This window comes from Harmonia axyridis, chromosome 1 (genome assembly GCF_914767665.1).
Source record: "Harmonia axyridis chromosome 1, icHarAxyr1.1, whole genome shotgun sequence".
NCBI classification, from domain to species: domain Eukaryota; kingdom Metazoa; phylum Arthropoda; class Insecta; order Coleoptera; family Coccinellidae; genus Harmonia; species Harmonia axyridis.
Window position 1 is genome coordinate 2670952 of NC_059501.1, and position 27099 is coordinate 2698050.

Genomic DNA, 27099 nt, shown 5'->3' on the forward strand with positions numbered 1-27099 from the left:
AAGAAAACCACTGTGACAAAAATCTCGATTCTAAATTATAATGAAGACCGGATAGAAAAAAATATGAAATCAGGGGTTTATAAGTTAATTTGCAATGATTGTTCAATGCTGTATATTAGACAATCGGGAAGAACGTTCAAGAAAATAATCCAAGAACCTCAAAGGAGTCACATCAATGATAAAACTTTTTCTTCATATGCAGATCATTTAGCAGAATCTGGATATCTATCATTTTAACACCAATTTCAAGATTCTACATATGGACAACAAAAGTCACCGTTTAACACTATTAGAATCCCTTGATATAAACAGCTACAAGCTGGCCACTTTTTTCTCCCAGCATACGAAAAACGCGTTGGAAAAACTGGTCATCTTTTGAAGCGATCCATGAATCGATGGTCAGTGATGGTCAGCCAGGCCGTGTGCCATTGATCGAAACAAGTTATAGTCCGAGGAAGCAACGTTTGAAGAATACGGCGGGTGGGATAGGACTTCCAATTTCAACGTTTCCAAGTATGTCTTCACCACTTTCACAACATGAGATCGAGCATTGTCAATTGTAAAATCACTTTATCATGTCTTTCGCTGTATTGCGGCCATTTGTTTTTCAATGCTCTGGTCAAACGCATTAATTGCGTTCGCGATAACGATCGTTTCAGTCGATTTTAACAACTCATAATACACTACGCCGAGCTGGTCCCACCAAATACTGAGCAAGACCTTGGAACCGTGAATATTCGGTTTGGCCTCATGATTTTCTGTGCTTGGGATTATAGCAATGAACCCATTTTTCGTCTTCAGTCACCGCAATTTCTCACTGAGTGGGAGTTGTCTGTGAGTTCCGGAAAACAGAAAAAAAAACTAAAATTAGGTGTTTAGTCCTTAGGACAGGTATTATAAAGTCATTTTTTGTGTTAGTTGTATAGGGTGTTTTTTTTCGAGGTATATAACTTCAAGTTGGCATTTCTGTTCAATATGGCGACCGATTTAACAGCTGTCAAGTGATTTATTCTCAGTTTGGTTTGGCAATTCATCATGAATGGACTCACGCCTGAACAACGCTTGCAAATAGTGCAATTTGATTCAGAGAATAATGGTTCTGTGCGGAATACGTATCGCGCACTACGTCCATTAGCGATGAAGCGCACTTCTGGTTGAATGGCTAGGTCAACAAACAAAACTGCCGCATTTGGAGTGAAGCTAATCCTCAAGTGTATGTCGAAACACCGTTACATTCAGAAAAACTGACTGTTTGGTGCGCTTTATGGGCTGGTGGAATCATTGGTCTGTACTTCTTCAAAAACGATGATGGCCAGAACGTTACAGTCAATGGTGATCGGTATAGAGCTATGATTACTAACTTTTTCATTCCTGAATTGAACAAACATGATGTCCAGGAGCTGTGGTTCCAACAAGACGGCGCAACATGTCACACAGCTCGTGCCACAATCGATTTATTTAAAGACACGTTTGGTGACTGCCTAATTTCACGTTTTGGACCTGTGAATTGTCCTCCAAGATCTTGTGATTTAACACCGCTAGACTACTTTCTGTGGGGCTATGTAAAGTCATTGGTCTATGCGGATAAGCCAGAAACCCTTGACCATTTGGAAAACAACATTCGCCGTGTTATTGCCGATATGCGGCCACAAATGTTGGAAAAAGTCATCGAAAATTGGACGTCCAGATTGGACTACATCCAAACCAGCCTTGGCGGTCATATGCCAGAAATCATATTTAAAATGTAATGCCACAAGATTATCTTGCGGATAAATAAAATTCATGTCAATCGAATAATCCATCGTTGTTTTATTGCAATTTAAAGTTCTATAGCTCTAAAGAAAACACTCAATGTCCATTACCTCATATTTATTTGTTCGTTGACTTCAACCATCCTTTATAATACCGCCCTGCTAGGTAATCGCATTGAATCACCCTGTATATAGTTTAGAATGTATTTTGCAATGTAACCAATTCTTGATAAAGCCGCTAAGATGATGAAACAATTATCGAATTTATAAAAATCTTTGTTAATCAAAAGTGTCAATAATCATTCTCATCAAATAAACCTACTGGTAAAAAATTTAATTCATAAAGTTAAAAAGTGGAAATAGAACGTTATTATTCGATTCAAAACAGGTATACACCCCGTCCTGTCTCTCTTTGTTGTTCCAAACAAGCGCGAATGTCGCAGCGCGCTCCACCACTCAGGTAAAAACGACCCGCGCTGCGCTTACGCGCATACTTGACTCAAAAATAGCCAGTGACCGACCCAAACTCGACCACGTAGCATCGCAACAGCTCGATCGATCGAAAAACGAACACGAGAATCGCGCTTCGGGCAGCTAATACAGTTAATAACCATCGGAAATCGATCTGCCACAGACCGGCCGCGACAGTGGCGTAGATGGCCTCGATAACCTAACCCCAAACCCTCCAGACATGGTGAGGGTAGGTTTCTCCACCAACCTCCAAGGCAGGTCCTCCCACGACGCCATAGTGACGCGCCAGGACGCCGAGCTCAGACTGCTCGAACTCATGAAACGATGCCTGGTGTCCAAAGTGAAGTGCGACAAGGAATACGCAGTGGCGTTGAGTGCAGTGGCCAGCCAGGGGCTGAAGATGGACAAGGGTGATGATCTGTGCGGTAGCTTGGTGGCCTCCACGTGGAGGTCCATGATGGAGGAGCTGGACAGTGCCGGGAAGTTGATTAGGCAGAATGCTGACGCTGTGGAGACGAGGGCGTTGGATGCCTTGAATGGGTTGTATGCTGAGAAGAGGAAGATCAGGAAGCTGTATCAGGAGGAGTACAACAGGATACAACACCAGTTGACTAGCGTGAGTTGGTTTAAATTGGGAAGGGTTATTTTTGGAGGTGACTGCGTTCCAGGCGGTTGCGTTTTGGTCCGGTGCGGAGGCTTTAAACAGGACGGACCTAAATGTAGATCAGGTCTTCTAAGATAAATACAAGATGTTCAGAAGCTAATCATGATTGTTGTTCTTCGTGGTTTGACGGTTATTTTGGTGGATTTAAACCTAATGAATTCAAACGTCGATGACAACCTAATATCTCTTTAACTGTTTGTAGGTCGCTGATTTCTTCTTCGGCGGCTGCACCCAATCTTCGTTTTGCTACTTCTTCAACGCACTCTTAAATTCTCTTCCAATAGAAGTTTATAAGTTAAACTTAGTGAGATTTCAGATAATGAGTGTCTAGATCTGTATAATATGCTCTTCTCGGAAGCGAGATCAACTGACTTTCGGATTCTTTTCTTGGGTTGATTTCGACGTCGCTGATGACAACATAAATATTTCTTTGCTTCAAGTTGAAGGTGTCTATTTGTGGATCACTGGTTATTGTTTGCGCGGCAGCAACCGATCTTTGTTGTCTTACTACTTTATTTACAACTGTCACATAATGATTTTGATTTAACAGCCATTTAAATGTCATGGTAACCTTCATTAGCACACTAATGTGGTAATGATATGCGCTAAAATCAAACTCTTAGTAGACAATTTGAAATTGAAAACATTCGGAATACGAGTATATGAAATCTCATTTATTGTAAACAAAATCCTCACTGTTAGATAAATTATCATAATACCAGATGCTGAGATGCTTGACACTAGATACGTTGTGAATGTACAGTGCATCCCATTTTGGGTGAGACAGCCAGGTTTCTCGCTTGTTATTTAAGATAGAGCCTTGCGGTTTTCACGTTCCTGTCCTACTTTTTCGTGAAACTCAAGTTGGTCTGATCAGATTTTGCATAACTGTTGCCGTTCAAGAGATACAGGGAGATTTTGGAAATTGATACTTTTCGGACCCCTCCTTTATCTCCGAAGTTATTAGCAATAATGCTGAGGTAAAAACTACGTCTGAATCAGAATTCTGCGTAGAATCCAGTGGCATACTCAATATTTTTTTTCGGGTTATGGTTTTGAAGATTCAACACAAACTTATGTTTTTTTAATGGAACATCATGTGTATCATTACTTCGTTGAATTCGTCATTTTTTTCCCTTCAAAATGATATATGATACTATGTAGGTAGGATGTTCAGAAATGTTAAAAAAACACTAAAACGTCAAATAATGATGATTTTTTGTAAATGAGCCATGAATTCTCTCTGTTTCAATAAGAGGATTATCACTTTCGATTTTAAAAGTAGTAGGTCATTGATGACACAAACATCCTCGTTGTTATTATGGCTACTATGCATTTGGGAGCAATGTTTTATCAAGTAGGCATTGGAGGGAAAAAACCAATCTGATCTAGCTGTCATCGCTATAAATTATTGTTATCATTATTGATTCTTCTTTTCTATGGGAAATCCATCGCCCATTAACAAAAAAATCATCATTATTTGATGTTTTAGTGTTTTTTTAACATTTCTGAACATCCTACCTACATAGTATCATATATCATTTTGAAGGGAAAAAAATAACAAATTCAACGAAGTAATGATATACATGGTGTTCCATTAAAAAAAATATAAGTTTGTGTTGAATCTTCAAAACCATACCCCGAAAAAAAATATTGAGTCGCCACTGGATTCTACGCAGAATTCTGATTCAGACGTAGTTTTCAGCTCAGCATTATTTCAAAAAACTTCGGAGATAAAGGAGGGGTCCGAAAAGTATCAATTTCCAAAATCACCCTGTATCTCTTGAACGGAAACAGTTATGCAAAATCTGATTAGACCAACTTGAGTTTCACGAAAAAGTAGGACAGGAACGTGAAAACCGCAAGGCTCTATCGTAAATAACAAGCGAGAAACCTGGCTGTTTCACCCAAAATGGAATGCACTGTACAGTCCAAATGGAAAATTACGAGAAATGAACACGCATACTGCAAATTAAATAGTACCTTCATCTTAAGAAGAAGATTCGATCCACAACCTGCGTCATTTCGGATGACGACCAACATCAATTCAATTAAAAGTATATCTCTTGAGAGCAGACATCATTCATGGCACACATCCAGCATCTACTCGACGCCTGTATTCGCGCGAACGAAGAGATCTACATCCGTTTTATTTATGTTTGAATGATATTTAGGATATACAGTAGGTCTTCCGTTATTTGACAATCACAATGCTCATTCCGTACGATCTCCAGTTGTAAAAATAACATGTGCTGGAAATGAAGCAGAAGAAACATTTTGTGGCATACATCCAAAATCAACGTCATCCTTCTATTTACACATTTACACTAACGAATCTGCTTCATTGATGTTTGTGAAGGTTTGACTAGGAGGTGTTGAAAAATTCCTAACCTACCACAGAAGTAAACGAATTTAGAAATGAGGGGTTTGCCAATAAGAGGTTTCATTTTGAATAGCCCGCTATCTAGGTAGCTGTCCTACTTTGACACTTGACAAGTAAAAACTAAAGGGTGTTTTTTTTAGAGCTCTAGAACTTTAAATTGCAATAAAACAACGATGGATTATTCGATTGACATGAATTTTATTTATCCGCAAGATAACACAGCACGAGCTGTGTGACATGTTGCGCCGTCTTGTTGGAACCACAGCTCCTGGACATCATGGTTGTTCAATTCAGGAATGAAGAAGTTAGTAATCATGGCTCTTTACCGATCACCATTGACTGTAACGTTCTGGCCAATCATCGTTTTTGAAGAAGTACGGACCAATGATTCCACCAGCCCATAAAGCACACCAAAGAGTCAGTTTTTCTGGATGTAACGGTGTGTCGACATACACTTGAGGATTAGCTTCACTCCAAATACGGCAGTTTTGTTTGTTGACGTAACCATTCAACCAGAAGTGCGCTTCATCGCTAACCAAAATAAAATGGACGTAGCGCGCGATACGTATTCCGCACAGAACCATTATTTTCGAAATAAAATTGCCTTATTTGCAAGCGTTGTTCAGGCGTGAGTCTATTCATGATAAATTGCCAAACCAAACTGAGAATAAATCACTTGACAGCTGTCAAATCGGTCGCCATCTTGAACAGAAATGCCAACTTAAAGTTATATACCTCGAAAAAAACACCATATATAATAATTTCAGAACTCTCATAAATGAATTTACTGAATGAAACCGACATTGGTGGATAAGTTGATGTATCTAAAAAAGTAGAGCTGATAGAGAAAAACGGATTGCATGTACAGATTTAGCGTCCCAAATATAGTTAAAATCAGCCCAGGGCCCCAGGCATAAATTATTTTTTTTTTTTGTTGCCCTATGTTATAATCAGGATACAAGACGAAGAAGTGACACATCGGCCTTTCGGCTACGTGCCACCTCGTGTAACCAAAACGTGTCTCCGTCGACGTAACCTACGAATATATAGACAACCGCAACCTTTCCAGCCACGTACGAGGTTGAGGACCAACCCATAGATCCAAAACCGAAACCGTCGATGCAACTATGCGATAAAATCGGTCGGTAATCTTGAGGATCATCCTGTCGACATTTTCAGGACGTTGAAATTCGCCAGTTCACCGGTTCACCTTCGGCCGAGCCGGGAGGAGTGGCATCGCCTTAAGAAACTTCTTCTGGTAGAGGAGAGAAAGAGAAACAACCGACCAACTTACGTGTTTGGTTTGGATTTGGTGATCTTCGGAAATGTCGTCTTTGGAAATTTTGATTCTGATATGATGTTGTGCGTTGTTACGATTGGGGTACCCCAAGGGGGTTGTCTAGGGCCGTTAATTTTCGGGAATTCGAAAATGATATATGAAACGTTGACCCAAAGTGATGGGTAACCTGTACTTTTGTGCATTTTGGGGTTTGGCACTTTGTGCAGGAACACTGCGAAGATTGAAGATGCGGAAAGTTTTCCATTGAGCCGGCCTTAACATACCACATTGACATTCCATTGATCGACGATTGTTTATTTTATTGTTTATCAACAGACACTTGTAAGATACCTCCTATGATAAACTAAATTTGGTAAACTGTTATTGCAAACAAATATTCATTCGTTAGTACAATCGAGTAGGCATATCAATTACACATCACAGATCTTTGAAATGTAGAAAAGGTAGTTCTTTAACGAGTATAGGTTCTTTGTACCACTCTGCACACAAGATAAAACAATGTAACCTGAAAAGGTTAATTTTTAGCTAAACAGACCATTTTAAGAAATAATCCTGAAAAACGTCGATTTTTGATTTTAATTTAGCGTATTTTAAAATAATAATCTAATATACAGGGTGAATTACTTTCGAGTACCTAATGACGTCACTGTCATTTTTTTGAATGGAACACCCCCATTTTGTCTCAATTTTCCGATTACTCTAGCTGAGCTGATTCCAAAAATGTATCACATGTTGATTCCAATTGGTACAGGGTGGACAAAAATACAATAGTTTTGTGTCTGCTCATAAAGTAACATTCTTTATTAGTTAAATTTACAATATTATCAAAAATACTTATTGTATGCCTGTAGTTTGTTACATTTTTAGATTGATAAAAATGAGCTGTAGGGTGTTTTTTTTCGAGGTATATAACTTTAAGTTGGCATTACTGTTCAAGATGTCGACCGATTTAACAGCTGTCGAGTGACTTATTCTCAGTTTGGTTTGGCAATTCATCACGAAAAGACTCACACCTGAACAACGCTTGCAAGTAGTGCAATTTAATTTCGAAAATAATGGTTCTGTGTGGAATACGTATCGCGCACTACGTCCATTTTATTTTTGTTTAGCGATGAAGCGCACTTCTGGTTGAATGGCTACGTTAACAAACAAAACTGCCGCATTTGGAGTGAAGCTAATCTTCAAGTGTATGTCGAAACACCGTTACATCCAGAAAAACTGACTGATTGGTGCGCTTTATGGGCTGGTGGAATCATTGGTCCGTACTTCTTCAAAAACTATGATGGCCAGAACGTTACAGTCAATGGTGATCGGTATAGAGCCATGATTACTAACTTTTTCATTCCTGAATTGAACAACCATGATGTCCAGGAGCTGTGGTTCCAACAAGACGGCGCAACATGTCACACAGCTCGTGCCACAATCGATTTATTGAAAGACACTTTTGGTGAACGCCTAATTTCACGTTTTGGACCTATGAATTGGCCTCCAAGATCTTGTGATTCAACACCGCTAGAACTTTGTGTGGGGCTATGTAAAGTCATTGGTCTATGCGGATAAGCCACAAACCCTTGACCATTTGGAAGACAACATTCTCCGTGTTATTGCCGATTTACGGCCACAAATGTTGGAAAAAGTCATCGAGAATTGGACGTCCAGATTGGACTACATCCGAGCCAGCCGTGGCGGTCATATGCCAGAAATCATATTTAAAATGTAATGCCACAAGATTATCTTGCGGATAAATAAAATTCATGTCAATCGAATAATCCATCGTTGTTTCACTGCAATTTAAAGTATTATAGCTCTAAAAAAAACACCCTTTACGAACGGTTGGAATACCTATTTGCTCTTTCCTGCCTACAACTCTCAGGCAACGTAAACTACCCATACACGTCTACTCCAAGTTACGTAACAAGATGGCGTTGGTGCACGCCGTGAGCGGGCGACCTTTATGCAAATTTCCGGAGACAAATCGTTTACAAACAAAAGGCACGAAACTTACCACGGCGGCACCGCTCCTCCACGTCGGTTCTCGACCGTCGTCGTCTTCGTCGACGTGTTTCGGTTTTCTCGATTTGTTCCCATTCACGAAGACGGCGGAATGTCCGATATTCTCGTTTCGCCTCACTTTGTCGGTCCCCCGGAATTCGTCATCGATCATAAAATAGATTTCTCTTCCAAGAAAAGCTACGAGGACAGCGGCGGCGGAACCGTCGTCAGCTCAAGGTGGTCCTCGAAAAGGATCTTGTATATTAGCACGCCCAGAAATGTCTTCAATTGATTCATTTGAACGTGGAGGTATTAGGGATAATGGTAGGTTGGCGCCGGATTTTTTGAAAGATTAAATCGGTTGTGGTTTTGGTCTTCCGGATTATGACGTGTTTCTTTGGTTGATTTATTGTTTTCATTCATAAACATAAACAGGATAAATTTCTTGGAATTCCCCTTGAAATTTCGACAGTTAACGTTTTGGGAATTAAAGAATTTCAAAACATTATTTAAAATTCATTCATTCGTTGTCTAGAGCCACTTAAGCTGGCAGCATAGCCATCAGAAAACTATTTTAGTTCCTTTCATTTTTTGAATAAAAGTAACTAACGGGTGTTTTTTTTTTGAGGTATATAATTTTAAGTTGGCATTACTGTTCAAGATGGCGACCGATTTAACAGCTGTCAAGTGTTTTTTTTGATTTATTGTCAGTTTGGTTTGGAAATTCATCATGAATAGACTCACGCCTGGACAACGCTTTCAAATAGTGCAATTTCATTTCGAAAATAATGGTTCTGTGCGGAATACGTATCGCGCACTACGTCCATTTTATTTTGTTTACCGATGAAGCGCACTTCTGGTTGAATGGCTACGTCAACAAACAAAACTGCTGCATTTGGAGTGAAGCTAATCCTCAAGTGTATGTCGAAACACCGTTACATCCAGAAAAACTGACTGTTTGGTGCGCTTTATGGGCTGGTGGAATCATTAGTCCGTACTTCTCCAAAAACGATTATTGCCAGAACGTTACAGTCAATGGTGATCGGTGTAGAGCCATGATTACTAACCTTTCCATTCCTGAATTGAACAACCATGATGTCCAGGAGCTGTGGTTCCAACAAGACGGCGCAACATGTCACACAGCTCGTGCCACAATCGATTTATTGAAGGACACGTTTGGTGACCGCCTAATTTCACGTTTTGGACCTGTGAATTGGCCTCCAAGATCTTGTGATTTAACATCGCTAGACTACTTTCGGTGGGGCTATGTAAAGTCATTGGTCTATGCGGATAAGCCACAAACCCTTGACCATTTGGAAGACAACATTCGACGTGTTATTGCCAAATGTTGGAAAAAGTCATCGAAAATTGGACGTCCAGATTGGACTACATCCGAGCCAGCCGTGGCAGTCATATACCAGAAATCATATTTAAAATGTAATGCCACAAGATTATCTTGCGGATAAATAAAATTCATGTCAATCGAATAATCCATCGTTGTTTTATTGCAATTTAAAGTTCTATAGCTCAAAAAAAAACACCCTTTATTATATCAGATACAGAAACAGTGAAGCGACCGTTTCAGGTGCCTCTATTTGAGGGGCGGCAATTCGGCCCAATTTGCTGGCCGCCTTTTCATATTTCATTCTTGATTTGTAAAAATAACTCAAGGTTGTCCACTCTGTTGCGCTTATCAACATTCCCTTGGATAAGAATCTCTGAACCTCCTTTACGAAGCCGCCTGTATAAATACGTGGAAGCCCAACCAATATAAACAGAATTCCCTAGTGCCCTCATTGAAAGAGGGATAAAATCATTATGTACTTCACAAAGACGAAAAACAGCACTACCTTCTCTTTCGAGTTAAGTATTTTGAAGCTGATGTTTACACATTCAACATATGAAAAATTCCTACGATTTTGCTTTCGAAACTAGTTAATGTTTTTTCACGCAAGATTCCTCATTGGAAGAACAAACTTATTGATGCTTTTTCAGTAGGGTAGCCGAAAACTGTTTCGCTTCAGGCGCCAAAATATTCGTACCGACCCTGCAGATATTCTATAAAAGGAACAAAACTATTTGAGATGCCGAATTGTATATAAGATACCAAAAAATATCTCAGATCCGTTATCTTGTTGTCTAAAGATATGTATCGAAAGTCACACTTATTTATAAATTAACTGATATTTGTATATTAAGTATATAAAGGGTTTTCCAATAAGAGATTTCATTTCGATATTGAAAAAAAAGTGTATTTCAAGAGAAATCAGTGGATGTTTAGTTTATTCCATTGTATAGAGGAAGGACGGAAATATTTTCACCAGTTTCATCTTGCAGGCCAAGAAGGTTTTTCAAAACGACCCAAAATTGCTTTAGTTTCGCGAATTGTAAAATTTTCATCATTTTTGTAGTGAATTATGACAATTTCAATGCGTTGTTGACGCGTGTATCGTTCCATTTCTAGTAAGGACGGGCTATTCAAAGGGAAACCTCGAATGGAAAACCTTTTATCTCAAATACCAAAAAGCATATCATATCCCCTATCTTCTCCTTTATATATAGCTTACGAAAGTCACGCTGATTTTATAAAAGAACTAAAATAGTAGCTATATTAAGTATCAAGAAAGGTATGTTTCACCCATCGAAGACAGTTGTCATCTCTCAATCTGTTCATCTTAAGGCCTGTTTGAAGAGTATAAAAATAGGCCCAAATGATCTTATACAACTAGAGGCGATCGTAACCTCAAATTTGGATTTGTGATTTAATTGAACCCGTTAGGCGCTGACTATAAAATGCTAGATTCCATTCAATTCAATGATATTTCATTACGCTCGTGACGCTCATAGCGTTTTTTGCACAATTCCATCTTTTTTTTTTCACGATTTTAATGAATATATTTTCACTTTATTACTGAAGAATCAAAAGTGATGTTTTTATATTTCAATTTAACATTGTTTATCTAGTAGTAGAACCTATACTTTCCCGGATGACAATATAAATTGTCGACACAAAATTTGAATGTCCTAAATTCTATCAGAGTCGTGCAAAGAAGATAACTAAGTATTGTCACTTAATTCATCAAACAAAATCTGACGACACGCCCCTGTTGAACGAACAACTTGTGGTGGCAAAAACAATACAGATAACGGAAATACAACCAATACAACAATCTAGTGGTCAAGGCATCCGTTCTAAGTTTTCAAAGTGGAACTCCGTGTAGCTTGGGGCAACACTTTGCAGTCTTAAGTGGCTCAATTGAATATTTATGCACGAGACATCGGATTGTTCTGTTGGGCTTCTGGTTCTTTAATACTGGGACTTTGGTCACGTACTTTTTCGCTATTTCACCTTATTGGTTCGGATGTGTCTTCCTGGTTTTTACCATTGGGTCGAAAATAAATTTATGACTAATATTTTTTCTTGATGCGGTCCTGTATGATAGATATATAGCGTGTTGGTGCATGAGGGCGACAAACTTAAGCAGGGGATTTTACATGAAAAAATAATGACACATGTAGTACAGAATTTTATCAATCATCATTGGCAAGCATTCTGGTGATAAGCCCTTTTTTGGAATGAAAAAAACATAGTAGGTACGTCACTGGGCTATTTCAAAACATTTTGGAATTTCTTGTTTATATTTTTGACAAGAAAATCACTCATGCCTTTTTTTGTATGAGAGCCGTTTTTATGCAAAAAACTGAATATCTTAACTTGTATTTAATAGTGAATTTTCTTTACACGATACAAAAGTAAAGGGTGTTTTTTTTAGAACTATAGAACTTAAAATTGCAATAAAACAACGATGGATTATTCGATTCACATGAATTTTATTTATCCGCAAGATAATCTTGTGGCATTACATTTTAAATATGATTTCTGGCATATGACCGCCACGGCTGGCTCGGATGTAGTCCAATCTGGACGTCCAATTTTCGATGACTTTTTCCAACATTTGTGGCCGTATATCGGCAATAACACGGCGAATGTTGTCTTCCAAATGGTCAAGGGTTTGTGGCTTATCCGCATAGACCAATGACTTTACATAGCCCCACAGAAAGTAGTCTAGCGGTGTTAAATCACAAGATCTTGGAGGACAATTCACAGGTCCAAAGGGTGAAATTAGGCGGTCACCAAACGTGTCTTTCAATAAATCGATTGTGGCACGAGCTGTGTGACATGTTGCGCCGTCTTGTTGGAACCACAGCTTCTGGACATCATGGTTGTTCAATTCAGGAATGAAAAAGTTAGTAATCATGGCTCTATACCGATCACCATTGACTATAACTTTCTGGCCATCATCGTTTTTGAAGAAGTACGGACCAGTGATTCCACCAGCCCATAAAGCTCACCAAACAGTCAGTTTTTCTGGATGTAACGGTGTTTCGACATACACTCGAGAATTAGCTTCACTTCAAATGCGGCAGTTTTGTTTGTTGACGTAGCCATTCAACCAGAAGTGCGCTTGATCGCTTAACAAAATAAAATGGACGTAGTGCGCGATACGTATTCCGCACAGAACCATTATTTTCGAAATAAAATTGCACTATTTGCAAGAGTTGTTCAGGCGTGAGTCTATTCATGATGAATTGCCAAACCATACTGAGAATAAATCACTTGACATCTGTTAAATCGGTTGCCATCTTGAACAGTAGTGATAACTTAAAGTTATATACCTCGACAAAAAACATTCGTTACATAGTAATGTCGTTATAACCATTTAGAATTGTCTCATTCTTATTGGAAAATCCTATACAGAAAAAAATCCTTCTCAAATTCAGTTTGTTAAGACACTGTCAAGTTATGTCTATTACTTCACTTCGCATACTTCTCTATTCTCCATTCATGCGATCGATATCCTTGTAATAAAATGAAAAACGGTTCTTTCGTACGTTACAACATCGATCGGAAAACCTTGAGTAGGTATATGTCATTGTGGAAATATATCAGATGCATTAGGTTAGTTTACATAAAATGTCATAATTATTACCTTCACTTCTTATCAGCAACGTGAACAGTTGGCATCGATTTGGATATTTTGTGGGGTTTTCATGAATTTTTCAGATATCAGACTATATTCATGAATGAAAATAATGCATACGAAAGATTACATTAAGAGAAGAAATAACACTCTTTGAAAAACTAACAGGAATTTGGTAACAAAGTAAATGCGTATTTACTTCAAATATACTATATCGCCTCCAAAGCAGTTCTTTCTGTTATTTTCTCCTAAAGTGTCTCGAAGCAAATTCATATTATTCTTTCGATTCTTTATATCGTCAAAATTAGTGGCAAAAAAAATCATCTGGCCTTTCCTGCGAAACCACTGAGTGGATTTATATTCAGGTTTCACACACATGCAAAAGAACGAAATACGTAAAAGTTACCATGAAGAGCGTCATCAAGTCTACACACCTATGTACTTGAGATTATTCAAAACAACATGTGCTACTCTGTTTTATTCATGAGACGCAATGGAAATGATCTTCAGTCAACACCGCAAACGCATTAGAGTCAAATGGTCGCTCAATATGCTAACAAAACATTTCACTCAATAATTCCGCCACTTAAAAATTAAAAACAATTTTTTTTTTTAATTTCTACTATATTCATCAACAGAGTCACCCTCAATGTACTTCAGTACTCCTCTTACTTTTCAATACCTTTTTTTTGTTTTTAAAAAGATTCGTCTTTGTTTTCGAAATATCGAAATTGATTCTTCATTAGAACCAAATTTCTGTTGTGTTTCGTCCCGAGATCGCTGGTGGACTCTTCAGTTCAGTTAGGCAATCCAACGATCTCCAAGACATCCTCTCACATCGTCGTGGAGAGGTGACTCTGCTGCAACTCGACAACTCTCATAAAGCCGCCGGGGCTTCAGTAGCGTGTGGTGCGACACTCATAACGCCACCTCTTGGACAGGCAGAGTTACTACAAAAGTTAACTATGTATTCCGAAATGTCAACAAGCATCTTTTGAAGCTTGGTACTAACCAGAAAAGAGGGGTATGGCACTGGCGATGCCATACCTACTAAATTGAAATACAGTGTCATTTTAACCCAACGTTATGTTTTGTTTAATTTCGAATATAACAGTTTGAACTCAGTTCTAATAAAGACCATAATTTCAGATTACGGAGGAAGTAACAAAGAAGAAGTTAGAATACCAGAAATACTTAGAATTGTACAAATTGATGAGGACGAGATTTGAGGAATATTATGTTAAAGGTGAGTTTATTCTCGAAAAAATTTCATATATTGCTTCAAAATTGCTGTCACTTCTTCAGGTTATTCTTTTCAAAATTAATCTCAAGTCCCACCTTGTTTCAGCTGGAAGAGGAGGTAAGAAACTAGACGAAGTCAGGGACAAATACCAAAAAGCCTGTAGAAAACTACATCTCACGCACAACGAATATGTTCTGCTCCTTTGCGAGGCTGTGGAATTCGAGAAGGATTTTAGGACAGTGCTGCTACCCGGTCTTTTGGAGAGGCAGCAGAACATACAGGAAGATTTTATACTCATATGGTGAGTCCAAGTTTCATCTTATCAGAAAGAGGCTAATATTTTCCTTCAGCCTGTCCTGTTCACATTACATTATCGCACATTGAAGTAGAATTAAAACAGCGGTCAATACTGAGACCATATTGATTGGTTGATTATACTAGGGGTTTCAGATTAAGATCTATTTTCCCCATCTATGCTAGTTTCACCAATGCACTATTGACAGCTGGCCTTTCAGTTCCAGACTTCAAATGAATCTCAGGTGTAGGCTCTTACTAGGATATAGATCCTTTTTGTATCTTACAGTTTTAAGATAAATTGAGGAGGTTCCATTTTACTGCGACCTTATGGTCTATGGGGCCCCCATCAGAGCTATTTTTGCCATAACGTGGTCTACAGCTCGCTTTCCAGTTGTAGATTTCTAATGAACTTTAGAATATCTGGGATGGCTTCAAAGAGGCTTATTCCTTACTTCAACAAGTTTCTTGTTCAAAGAAGATTTTGCGTTGGCTAGTGATGGCGAGGCATTCTGTCACCAGGTGATCCGGAGTTTCTTTCTCCTCCCCACAGAATCTGCACTAGTCATTTTCTGCTAGACCCATTCTCATGAGGTGTTTCCTAAGGCGACAATTCCCTGTGAGGAATTCAGTGAGGAGGTGTAGTATATCCTGGAGCTTTTTGAGTGATCTCTGCAAGATTCCACCAGAGTTTTTTTTGCTTCCTTCTCTTCTCGATATTTTTTCTTCTATTTATCTATTCTCATACCACCGGAAGGTTTCTAGCCAGTAAAAAGTATCAGTGCTTTTTTCCTGGCAATTTTATTATCTTCTTAGTTTCCTTTGATTCTCGAGTAACCATCAGGAACCCAAAATGATAAGTCCTTATTATTTTGCCTTATTCGTTGATTTTTCTGTTGCACTCACATATTAACTTGGATAACATATTGGAGATCATTATTTTAATAGCAGCTTCACTAAAAGAATTTGACATTTGTAATAACTTTTTACTTGGATCGTTTCCACGCTTCTTTCGATTTAAAGTATTTCTGCCTTACAGATAGTTTAACAGGCGTCTAACGAATGTGCGCACTTGGTGCCTGCCCCATATACTCGAACACCAAATCCTATTGTGGTGTTTGAAACATCTGTATTTGCTGGTATACTTTTTTTATGCATTCCTCTTCTCAGTCTCGTTTTCTTTTTAGCATCGTAAAGATTTATTTGCTCGCTGCTTTCTTTATCAATCATTTGATCACTACCCAAATTCGCTGATATGTACATGGTTAGAGAGTAGGTTTTAGGTTATGGTGATTTTGTTGTATAAAAAATAGATATGAGGATATTATTCCTTCTGGGACTTCTATAAGTGACCGATTACATGACTTCATATTTTTACAAAACTTATCCTTGTGGGAGATCTTCCATTCATAATAATTCCAGATGAACAAAATTTGTTAGTACCTATCTGAATTATCAAACCATTCAAGTTATTCTCACAAAAGAGAAAGTAGATATCAAACCAAACAAAAATGAATATACGATTTGACTAGCTCAAACTAGATTAAAGAGTTAACTTGTATTTATTTATATAATGTGTTTTTGAAATCTTGTTTTATTCATGGATAATTTGATTTATTGATACTGGTAGCATCTTTATCTCTGAACCTTTAAAGACTTGTTTTTCTGGCGTATCTCGTCTTCGAAATTGAATGACTTAGCACGAACGCCTTGGGAACGGAGCACATCGAAATTTATTATATTCCTGGACTTGTGCCAGATTACGTTCTGAACTGTTTTATAATGCACATTAAATGCATCGTTTATGCATAAACAATCAGATATCGTTTGGTGGGCGCCGACGACGGTAGTAAATCGGTAACAAAACTGAATCGCAACATTATGATGGGTGTTCCATTAACGTTTTTCAAAGCACTGAAAGTGCTTGTCGATTTCACGCACAACATCAGATTCGGTGATTATGCTCGTTTATTTTGAGACCGATGGCTTCGTTAATAGCCAAAAGTGTCCCATTTGAGGTTAAATAATTTACGGTTGATTGATCAGAAAGTAATGAATCCAAAGCATGTCACTTTATGATGTATAATGTGGTCAGTAGAAATTTGATAGTGAACGTTCTCAGCCAATTTTGTCTCTCGGAATATTACAGTGTTGCATCCCAAGATAACTCATGGATTCTCATAATTACACTCAAAGTTCGCTGCCATGTACACCTTCCATATCCATAGCAGAGCATGGACACTGTTGGATGCCATACTGGATGGTACTGAAGGCTATGAATAAGCCAATGCATTAAGTAAAGGGTGTTTTTTTTTAGAGCTATAGAACTTTAAATTGCAATAAAACAACGATATATTATTTGATTGACATGAATTTTATTCATCCGCCACGGCTGGCTCGGATGTAGTCCAATCTAGACGTCCAATTTTCGATGACTTTTTCCAACATTTGTGGCCGTATATCGGCATTAAACATGGCGAATGTTGTCTTCCAAATGGTCAAGGGTTTGTGGCTTATCCGCATAGACCAATGTCTTCACATAGCCCCATAGAAAGTAGTCTAGCGGTGTTAAATCACAAGATCTTGGAGGCCAATTCACAGGTCCAAAACGTGAAATTAGGCGGTCACCAAACGTGTCTTTCAATAAATCGATTGTGGCACGAGCTGTGTGACATGTTGCGCCATCTTGTTGGAACCACAGCTCCTGGACATCATGGTTGTTCAATTCAGGAATGAAAAAGTTAGTACTCTATACCGATCACCATTGATTGTAACGTTCTGGCCATCATCGTTTTTGAAGGAGTAAGGACGAATGATTCCACCAGCCCATAAAGCGCACCAAACAGTCAGTTTTTCTGAATGTAACGGTGTTTCGACATACACTTGAGAATTAGCTTCACTCTAAATGCGGCAGTTTTGTTTGTTGACGTAGCCTTTCAACCAGAAGTGCGCTTCATCGCTAAACAAAATAAAATGGACGTAGTGCGCGATACGTATTCCGCACAGAACCATTATTTTCGAAATAAAATTGCACTATTAGTGAGTCTATTCATGATGAATTGCCAAACCAAACTGAGAATAAATCACTTGATAGCTGTTAAATCGGTCGCCATCTTGAACAGTAATGCCAACTCAAAGTTATATACCTCGAAAAAAAAACACCCGTTATAAACAGATGTCAAGTTTTAGAATGGAGTGGTGATGTATCGGAGGATATGAAGATTCAAATGGGTGTTCCCCAGGGTTCGTTTCTCGGACCTGTGTTGTTCCTTATATACATCAATGACCGATGAATTGTGTGGTTACGCTGATGATATTGGCTTGATGAATAGAGATGGGAATCGCCAACAACTACGGAGAAAGGCAGAGTCATGAGAGCAGAGCGCACATAGATGGTTCTCTCTGAATGACCTTTTACTGAATAGTGAGAAAACTCAGAGAGTCATTTTCACCAATAGAGAGCCAAGAGATGACTCTGTTTGCTACCTTGGACTGACACTTCATTCTTCTTTCAGTTGGGGTGCCCACTTTGACGGACTCTGTAAGCGGTTATCGTCACTTCATGATTAGAAGAATGAAACAGATAGACTTGAGGACGGCAAAGTTCACTTATTTCTCGACCTTTCATAGCTGGATTGCATTTGGCATTGCCGTGTGAGGCCAGTCCAGCGAAGACCAAAGGGTACTAATTCTCCAAAAAAAAAACTTTTCGAATTTTTTTCGTACTTCACCCTACAGAAAGCTGAAGAGGGGTATTCAGGACGGAGGGTATTCTAACGGAACCTTCACTTATCTTACCTCCCCCCACATTCACAGTTCCATTCCTATGACACTCGAGACAAGGAAAATTTTACTATACCATATTTGGGTATAGAGAAGACACAGCAAAGACCAAACCATACTAACTCTGTAGAATTGCTAAAACCACTTGCTTTCGTTAGGAAAGTGAGGGAACTATCACTCCAGAGGACACTGTACGAATGGAGAGGATTTCAACATCATTGCTCACATGGAGAAAAAAAATTTTGTCATTAACTGTTTTCTGTGTGAATGTTCTTATACATGGATGTATTTTATTTTGTTTTGTTTATGACATGATATGAAACTATTTGATCTTGGTCATTGCGTTTCTTTGTAACGGGTGGTTTTTTTCGAGGTATTACTGTTCAAGATGACGACCGATTTAACAGCTGTCAAGTGATTTATTCTCAGTCTGGTTTGGCAATTTATTATGAATAGACTCACGCCTGAACAACGCTTGCAAATAGTGCAATTTTATTTCGAAAATAATGGTTCTGTGCGGAATACGTATCGCGCACTACGTCCATCAGCGATGAAGCGCACTTCTGGTTGAATGGCTACGTCAACAAACAAAACTGCCGCATTTGGAGTGAAGCTAATCCTCAAGTGTATGTCTAAACACCGTTACATCCAGAAAAACTGACTGTTTGGTGCGCTTTATCGGCTGGTGGAATCATTGGTCCGTACTTCTTCAAAAACGATGATGGTCAGAACGTTACAGTCAATGGTGATCGGTATAGAGCTATGATTACTAACTTTTTCATTCCTGAATTGAACAACCATGATGTCCAGGAGCTGTGGTTCCAACAAGATGGCGCAACATGTCACACAGCTCGTGCCACAAGCGATTTATTGAAAGACACGTTTGGTGACCGCCTAATTTCACGTTTTGGACCTGTGAATTGGCCTCCAAGATCTTTTGATTTAACACCGCTAGACTACTTTCTGTGGGGCTATGTAAAGTCATTGGTCTTTGCGGATAAGCCAAAAATTCTTGACCATTTGGAAGACATCATTCGCCGTGTTATTGCCGATATACGGCCACAAAAGTTGGAAAAAGTCATCGAAAATTGGACGTCCAGATTGGACTACATCCGAGCCAGCCGTGGCGGTCATATGCCAGAAATCATATTTAAAATATAATGCCACAAGATTATCTTGCGGATAAATAAAATTCATGTCAATCGAATAATCCATCGTTGTTTTATTGCAATTGAAAGTTCTATAGCTCTAAAAAGAAACACCCTTTAGATGCGTATGGACTAATAAATAATTATTTTATCCACCCGTAAAACAATTTCTCTATCAACCCTTTAACTAATCAATGTTTTATGTTGCAGGAAACAGATTCTAGTAGACGTTTCCGGTTTGTCGGATTGGTCTTCGGAGAAGTTCAAAAAGATCCAGAAGAAAGTGGGAAATGCTCTGGATTCCATAAAGCCAACCGAAGAATACAAAGACTTCACGGAAAAGTTCAAGTAAGTCTACTTTAGCATAACTTGAAGAATTAAATGAAAAACAATCGATTGATCAAATGGTTCTTTTGCTATTTTCACTACCATCTAAATAATTTGATCATTTCATTCGATCTTTATTCCCAAAACCAGGCGTCTATGTTATAAATGTTCTTCCGTCTATTTTAATTTCGGTTGTTCTGGAGACTTCAGATTTAATTTCCTCCACGTCAATGCGAATTGGCCACTACTACTGTTTTATAAAATAACACACTTCCATCCCTACACATTTCCGCGTCCAAAATCTACAGGTGTGTCAGAGTCTACGCTCTAACATCGAATCTAAAATAAACGCTACTCCGACGGCTCGCCTTGGAGACGCTTGCCAAAAAGATCTCAAATCCGAGTCGATTGTTTACAGAACTGGGCCGGTAGAGCAAGTCAAGTTCGCCTTCGATGAGAGCCTAACCGAGGATTCGACGGTCAAGTTCCTGCCCAATCAGCTCACTGTGGACAACCTGACGGTGGACTGGCTGAGGAACAAGTTGGCGGACCTAGAGACCGGTATCAAAGAGAGCGAGGAGAAGAGAGCAACCCTTTCAAGCGCCAACAACGTCCAGGAGACGCCTGCAGTCAACGGAAAGACTTCCTCAAGTCAGGAACTCAACACCAGGTGAGTTACTAGTTGAAGCATTTGGTATAGGTTGTATTTTATGTTTATGGTTTGCTGTCCTGACTCTCCTAGACCTCTGTGAAACCTCTCAGAAGCTTAGAGCTTGTGTGAGTTACCTTCTAGAATGAAAGTGCAGCTTGACTGGCTTTTCAGCCTTTCAAAACTGCGACCAGTTTGATCTTTTGTTCTATACCCTGCTCACCAATTACCGAAGAAGTTGTCTTCTATATTGGCAACTTTGACAAAGTCTATGATAGTCTTAGCTATCATTATGTGAGGATTTAGAACTGGCTTGATTGATTTAATTGTGTAAAGGCTTGCATTTCTTAGCTATCTTAAGATTCATTATCCCGCTATCAGAGCTTACATTCTCATTCCTTCAAGTTTCTATCTGAAACATTTTTTGCGTTGATTTGGAATGGTGAGGCATTCTGTGACCAGTTGAGCAGGTGTTCTTTTTTTCTCCCCAAAGAATCTCTGATGATTTTATTGTCATTAGGTCCTTCCTAGGGCAGCAAAAGCCTGCTACCTTAGCGAAGAAGTTCAACATGTTTTACTGATATAAGATGGTTAAATGTGTGAGTGAAGCTAACCTCATGCCATCTGCAAGACATTCTTGAACATAAGTTCTCTTCTAATTTTGGCACTATGCTCTTACAATTTGAACCCTATCGAGTTATGATGTTATGAAAGTTTACCTACCTTACTTTAATACCTTAAGAATATTTATGGTTCTCTTCCATAAGACTTATTTCTGAGTACTAACTAATTATTGTGTACCCTATCATCTTCTCAGTATTAAGTTAAGATACATTTTAAACATCTACAGCTTGAAAAACGAGTGATTTCTTCTAGGATAGCCAGTATTCTAGACAACCCTAAGAAGGAGATCGAAGAGTTGAAATGTTCTGAGAGGAAGATGCTGAAGCAGACGGATCTAATCAAGAGCGCCCTGAACGAATTGGGTTGCGAAGAAGTGCCATCAGGTTGCGACCTGTCCATAGACAATCCCACTTTTCCAAACGAAAGCACGTCCGAACAGGTCAGTACTTAGCCCTTTGACGCGCATGTATTTTAAGGTTATTACATCTTCATTTATCGAAATTTGATATTTTTCATATAATTAATTACCATTCGACCGAAAGGCAACATAAATTTCGAAATATAGTTCAAGATAATAGAGAGCACCACGGCCAACAAAAAGTCATTCAATAGTGAACTGTATTTGATATAAATTTACCTCCCAATGACCTTATTTTATGTGTGTAGAGCCAGAGCCCACAAAGCACGGTGTTCAAAAAGGGTTTTGGTCCCAAAAAAATAGTGAAAATACTCCGGAAACCGTTTCGGAGAAAGTCTGCCCCGTCTTCTCCAGTGGCTCCCCCTAGGACCAAGAGTAGAAGGGATTCTTCTACTCATAGCGAGGGTGCAGAGCCTGTCAGCAGCACATGGGTATTGAAACTTGGTGTTAGCATGGTCTTTGCTCGATTTCTGCTGAGTGAGACTTGTCGTGATTGTGCTATATGTTTGAGCCTTATTAACACCAGATCTTCATTCTGCATTGTGTCGTCGCAATTTCCATCTAAAATTTTATGAGTCAGTGTGTTTTCGAAATTCAGCAGAGCAAACTCTTCGCTTCATTCTTCTCTTTATCTTTTTTTGAAGCATGTGAGTTTTCCTTGTTCAATACAAAAGTCTTCATTCTTATCCAAAATTTATTCTGAAATGGTATGTGTGCCTTCGACCCAAACCCTAGCTTTGAAATACCTCATAAGAGAGCCATAAACTGAAATTCAAGAGTTCGGAAGGTGCGTTATTTCCATACAGAGTGAGCCTCAACAAGCTGTCACAAGTTTTGAAAATTATATCGTCCAAATATTGGCTTCGGCTGGCAATACATGTAATGATAAGTTTTTGGCATGGCTGTTTTGAGAGTTATTTGGGATGCCTTCTTTGAAAAATTTAAGTCTCAAGATCTTATAGCTCACCAAATTGTCACTCTTGGGCAGTGAAAAGGTCTTTGATGAAAATCTCTAGGATTGTCATCTGCTTACGTGAGTTGGCGGTGGATTTGAAGGTATCAAAAGGCAGTGTATTCACGGGCAAGCTTACCATGTCAAATCAGATTGAGCATATCTTTAGTAATCATCAACAAACTCTTCAGTGGAAAGAGCTCGAAGTTATCGAATTCTAAATTTCTACCTATTTTTCTTCTTATATCATTGTTTTATCTGCTTGAACGTTTGTACCCATTGCTATCAGAAAAAATACTGATGTCAGCATGTTGCACATGATTGTCTCCAAGATATACCCTAACCAATTCTACTTTTTAATTGAGCTATTGCTGTTCTTAGCAGCTAATATATCAATGTTTGTGAGCTTCACGTCTTCACCTCTTAGAAGAAATGAATCTTTGATTAACGACATTTTTAGGTTACGTTGACGACCAACAAATCACTAGTGGAAGAAGAATGGTTTCACGGGGTACTACCCAGAGAGGAGGTGGTCAGGCTGCTCGTAAACGATGGAGACTTTCTCGTCAGGGAGACCACAAGAAACGACGAATCCCAAACTGTTCTTTCGGTATGTTGGGGTGGTCACAAACACTTCATAGTCCAGACTACGGCGGAGGTAAGAACCAAAAACGGCAACTTTAAAAATTCAGTTGGGAATGGCCACTCACACGACCAGACCTGACACCAACCGACTGTATCCTTTCAATAGAATAAAAAGAAATAATTTTTCCAGGGTCAATTCAGGTTTGAAGGGCCAGCTTTTCCGAGTATAAGGGAGCTAATTCTGTACCAATTCACAAGTAGTCTTCCAGTGACTGGTAGATCTGGGGCTTTGTTGTTGAAGCCGATTCCAAGAGAAATGTGGGAGTTGAACAATGACGATGTCATTCTACTGGACAAAATAGGAAGGGTGAGATCTATTTGCATTCTGTCTTCAAAAAATCCTCTAAATATTTGCCGTAACCATTCCTACCAGACAAATTCAAAATCGAGTTTCTGATCTTTCTTAAGATTGCTATTTCTTCAGGGTAACTTTGGAGATGTGTACAGAGCCCAACTGAAAAACAGCAACGAAGTATTAGCAGTGAAAACCTGCCGTGGAACCTTACCGGAAGACCACAAGAAGAAATTCTTGCAAGAAGGTCGTATCTTGAAGCAGTACGATCATCCTAATATAGTCAAGTTGATTGGGATATGTGTACAGAAACAACCAATCATGATAGTAATGGAGCTCGTACCTGGTACGTATAAGAAAGATTTTCAATGAATAATGATCTGCAATAAAGATCTATCAAACTACATATACTTGTAAAAAAAAATATGAGGAAAACATTGACGTGAATTCAGGAGCTTTTGAGAGCGTCAAGTGCGCCTTTGGAGACCACATAACTGTATGAAGATATATCTAAGGCCATTAATGAACGAGAGCTAGACATCTACTGACTTCATATCAGTGCCTTCCTCATTTTTTTTCGATATTAATCTTGAATTTGCTATGGTTCTCACAGTTTGAATTAAATTACTTTTAATGTTTTTTTTTTAAATTCTGTGTCTAAGAAATTCGTCAAAAACATTGTTGATGCTTTATTATCTATCATTCAAGTGATCTTACTTTTCTGTAACGTGTGTTTTTGTTTCTGATCATCAAATTAATATTTTTTAGGTGGTTCGTTGTTAACCTTTTTGAGAAAACAAGGTGCAAATTTGAACGACGGTCACCTGATGAAAATGTGTCTAGATGTCGCTGCAGGCATGAGGTATTTGGAATCGAAAAATTGCATTCACAGGGATCTTGCTGCTAGAAATTGCTTGATCGGTGAGTCTAAAAAAAGAATCAACTTCTTCAGGATAAGGTATACATAGAGAAAACCACTTTTTTATTGATGACGCACACTTACTTCACTCTAATTTTGATCATTAAATTTTTAAACGTTTATACAGTATTGGCAACGATACGTCTCGATATTGAAGATATCCAATGCCAGGAACAAGAATGAATTCCCTTTAGTTAAATAAAGATACGCAACGGGTATAATGCAGACACTGAAGGCGAAGATTTGGAAAGGTAGAGGATGTACTCTTTTCTTGTTTCTAATTGGACTTTCAATGCTTGTAGAAGGAAAAAGGGAAAAACTTTATCACTCTCCTTTTGACTCTCGGCATTCTTTCTAACACATTGATATTACAGCTCGAGATACCGATTACCGACTTGTCAACACTGTAAAGCCTTTGGCATCTTACTAATAGCGCTATCTATTAGAAAAGTATGGTTTTCACCTTGTACACCTACCTACTATAAAATCAAAAACTCTCCAACTAAAAATCTAATTAATAAAACATGTTTCAAGGCTACAACAACGTAGTGAAGATATCAGATTTCGGCATGTCCCGTGAAGAAGAAGAATACATAGTATCAGACGGTATGAAACAAATACCAATCAAATGGACAGCACCAGAAGCTCTCAACTTCGGTGGGTTGTTGAAATCTTGAAAATGAATTGTAAAAGTCAATAAGAACTTTTCTATTTCAGGCAAATACACTTCCCTCTGCGACGTCTGGAGCTACGGCATCTTGTGCTGGGAGATATTTTCTAGGGGTGGTACACCCTATAGTGGCATGAGCAATGCAAAGGCGAGAGAAAGGATAGACGCAGGTAAAACATAAGAGATCACAAGAATATAACGCTTTATCCTTACGTGACGATTTCTCCCAGTTAGAACTTTGTTCTGATAATTCAAATAACGTAAAATTCTGTCTGCTCCTCATTCCTAAGAAATATTTACAACTTTTTTTCAGGTTACAGAATGCCTGCCTCTGAAAACACCCCCGAAGAGATGTACCGTCTGATGCTGAGATGCTGGGAATACAAACCCGAAAACAGGCCCAACTTTGAACAAGTATACACCGTTGTCGAGACATTGTGCAATTCGTATAGATCTTCTTTTCTATAATTTTATCGCTGTTAAAACATAACCTGTAATTTTGTAATATCAGATTGTATCCAATTTAAAACCTGTTGATCATAATAATTTTTATTATTTCCGATTGTCTTATTTCAACCTGCTTCCCCAAATACGCCAACATCATGTTTGAAGACAATAAGTGTAGACTCAACTCAATTTGGAAAATATTATAATATAGAAAACACTGCAAATTGCTAACATATTAATATACAATTAGTCCATCCAGTGGTAATTCAACAAAGTTTCAAATAAAGGGTGTTTTTTTTAGAGCTATAGAACATTAAATTGCAATAAAACAACGATGGATTATTCGATTCACATGAATTTTATTTATCCGCAAGATAATCTTGTGGCATTACATTTTAAATATGATTTCTGGCATATGACCGCCACGGCTGGCTCGGATGTAGTCCAATCCGGACGTCCAATTTTCGATGACTTTTTCCAACATTTGTGGCCGTATATCGGCAATAACACGGCGAATGTTGTCTTCCAAATGGTCAAGGGTTTGTGGCTTATCCGCATAGACCAATGACTTTACATAGCTCCACAGAAAGTAGTCTAGCGGTGTTAAATCACAAGATCTTGGAGGCCAATTCACAGGTCCAAAACGTGAAATTAGGCGGTCACCAAATGTGTCTTTCAATAAATCGATTGTGGCACGAGCTGTGTGACATGTTGCGCCGTCTTGTTGGAACCACAGCTCCTGGACATCATGGTTGTTCAATTCAGGAATGAAAAAGTTAGTAATCATGGCTCTATACCGATCACCATTGACTGTAACGTTCTGACCATCATCGTTTTTGAAGAAGTACGGACCAATGATTCCACCAGCCCATAAAGCGCACCAAACAGTCAGTTTTTCTGGATGTAACGGTGTTTCGACATACACTTGAAGATTAGCTTCACTCCAAATGCGGCAGTTTTGTTTGTTGACGTAGCCATTCAACCAGAAGTGCGCTTCATCGCTAAACAAAATAAAATGGACGTAGTGCGCGATACGTATTCCGCACAGAACCATTATTTTCGAAATAAAATTGCACTATTTGCAAGCGTTGTTCAGGCGTGAGTCTATTCATGATGAATTGCCAAACCAAACTGAGAATAAATCA

At 38.6% G+C, this 27099-nt stretch overlaps 1 protein-coding gene across 3 annotated transcripts; it reads left to right on the forward strand.

The window, feature by feature from the left end:
- The first annotated feature begins 2241 nt into the window (after positions 1–2241).
- Positions 2242–26064, forward strand: LOC123688717 (tyrosine-protein kinase Fer). 3 transcript variants are annotated; one of them, XM_045627352.1, is made up of 14 exons: positions 2242–2838; positions 14693–14789; positions 14892–15087; positions 20222–20359; positions 20757–21008; positions 21864–22050; positions 22278–22460; positions 23442–23639; positions 23757–23933; positions 24051–24264; positions 24687–24839; positions 25372–25494; positions 25555–25677; positions 25821–26064. In XM_045627352.1, the coding sequence occupies exons 1-14, from the start codon at positions 2443–2445 to the stop codon at positions 25973–25975; spliced, it is 2592 nt and encodes an 863-aa protein (XP_045483308.1). In that variant the 5' UTR covers positions 2242–2442; the 3' UTR covers positions 25976–26064. The 3 variants fall into 3 exon arrangements, with proteins under 3 accessions (XP_045483308.1, XP_045483309.1, XP_045483310.1); XM_045627354.1 differs by having other exon boundaries at positions 2789–2838; positions 14876–15087; XM_045627353.1 differs by lacking the exon at positions 22278–22460.
- Positions 26065–27099: the final 1035 nt, after the last annotated feature.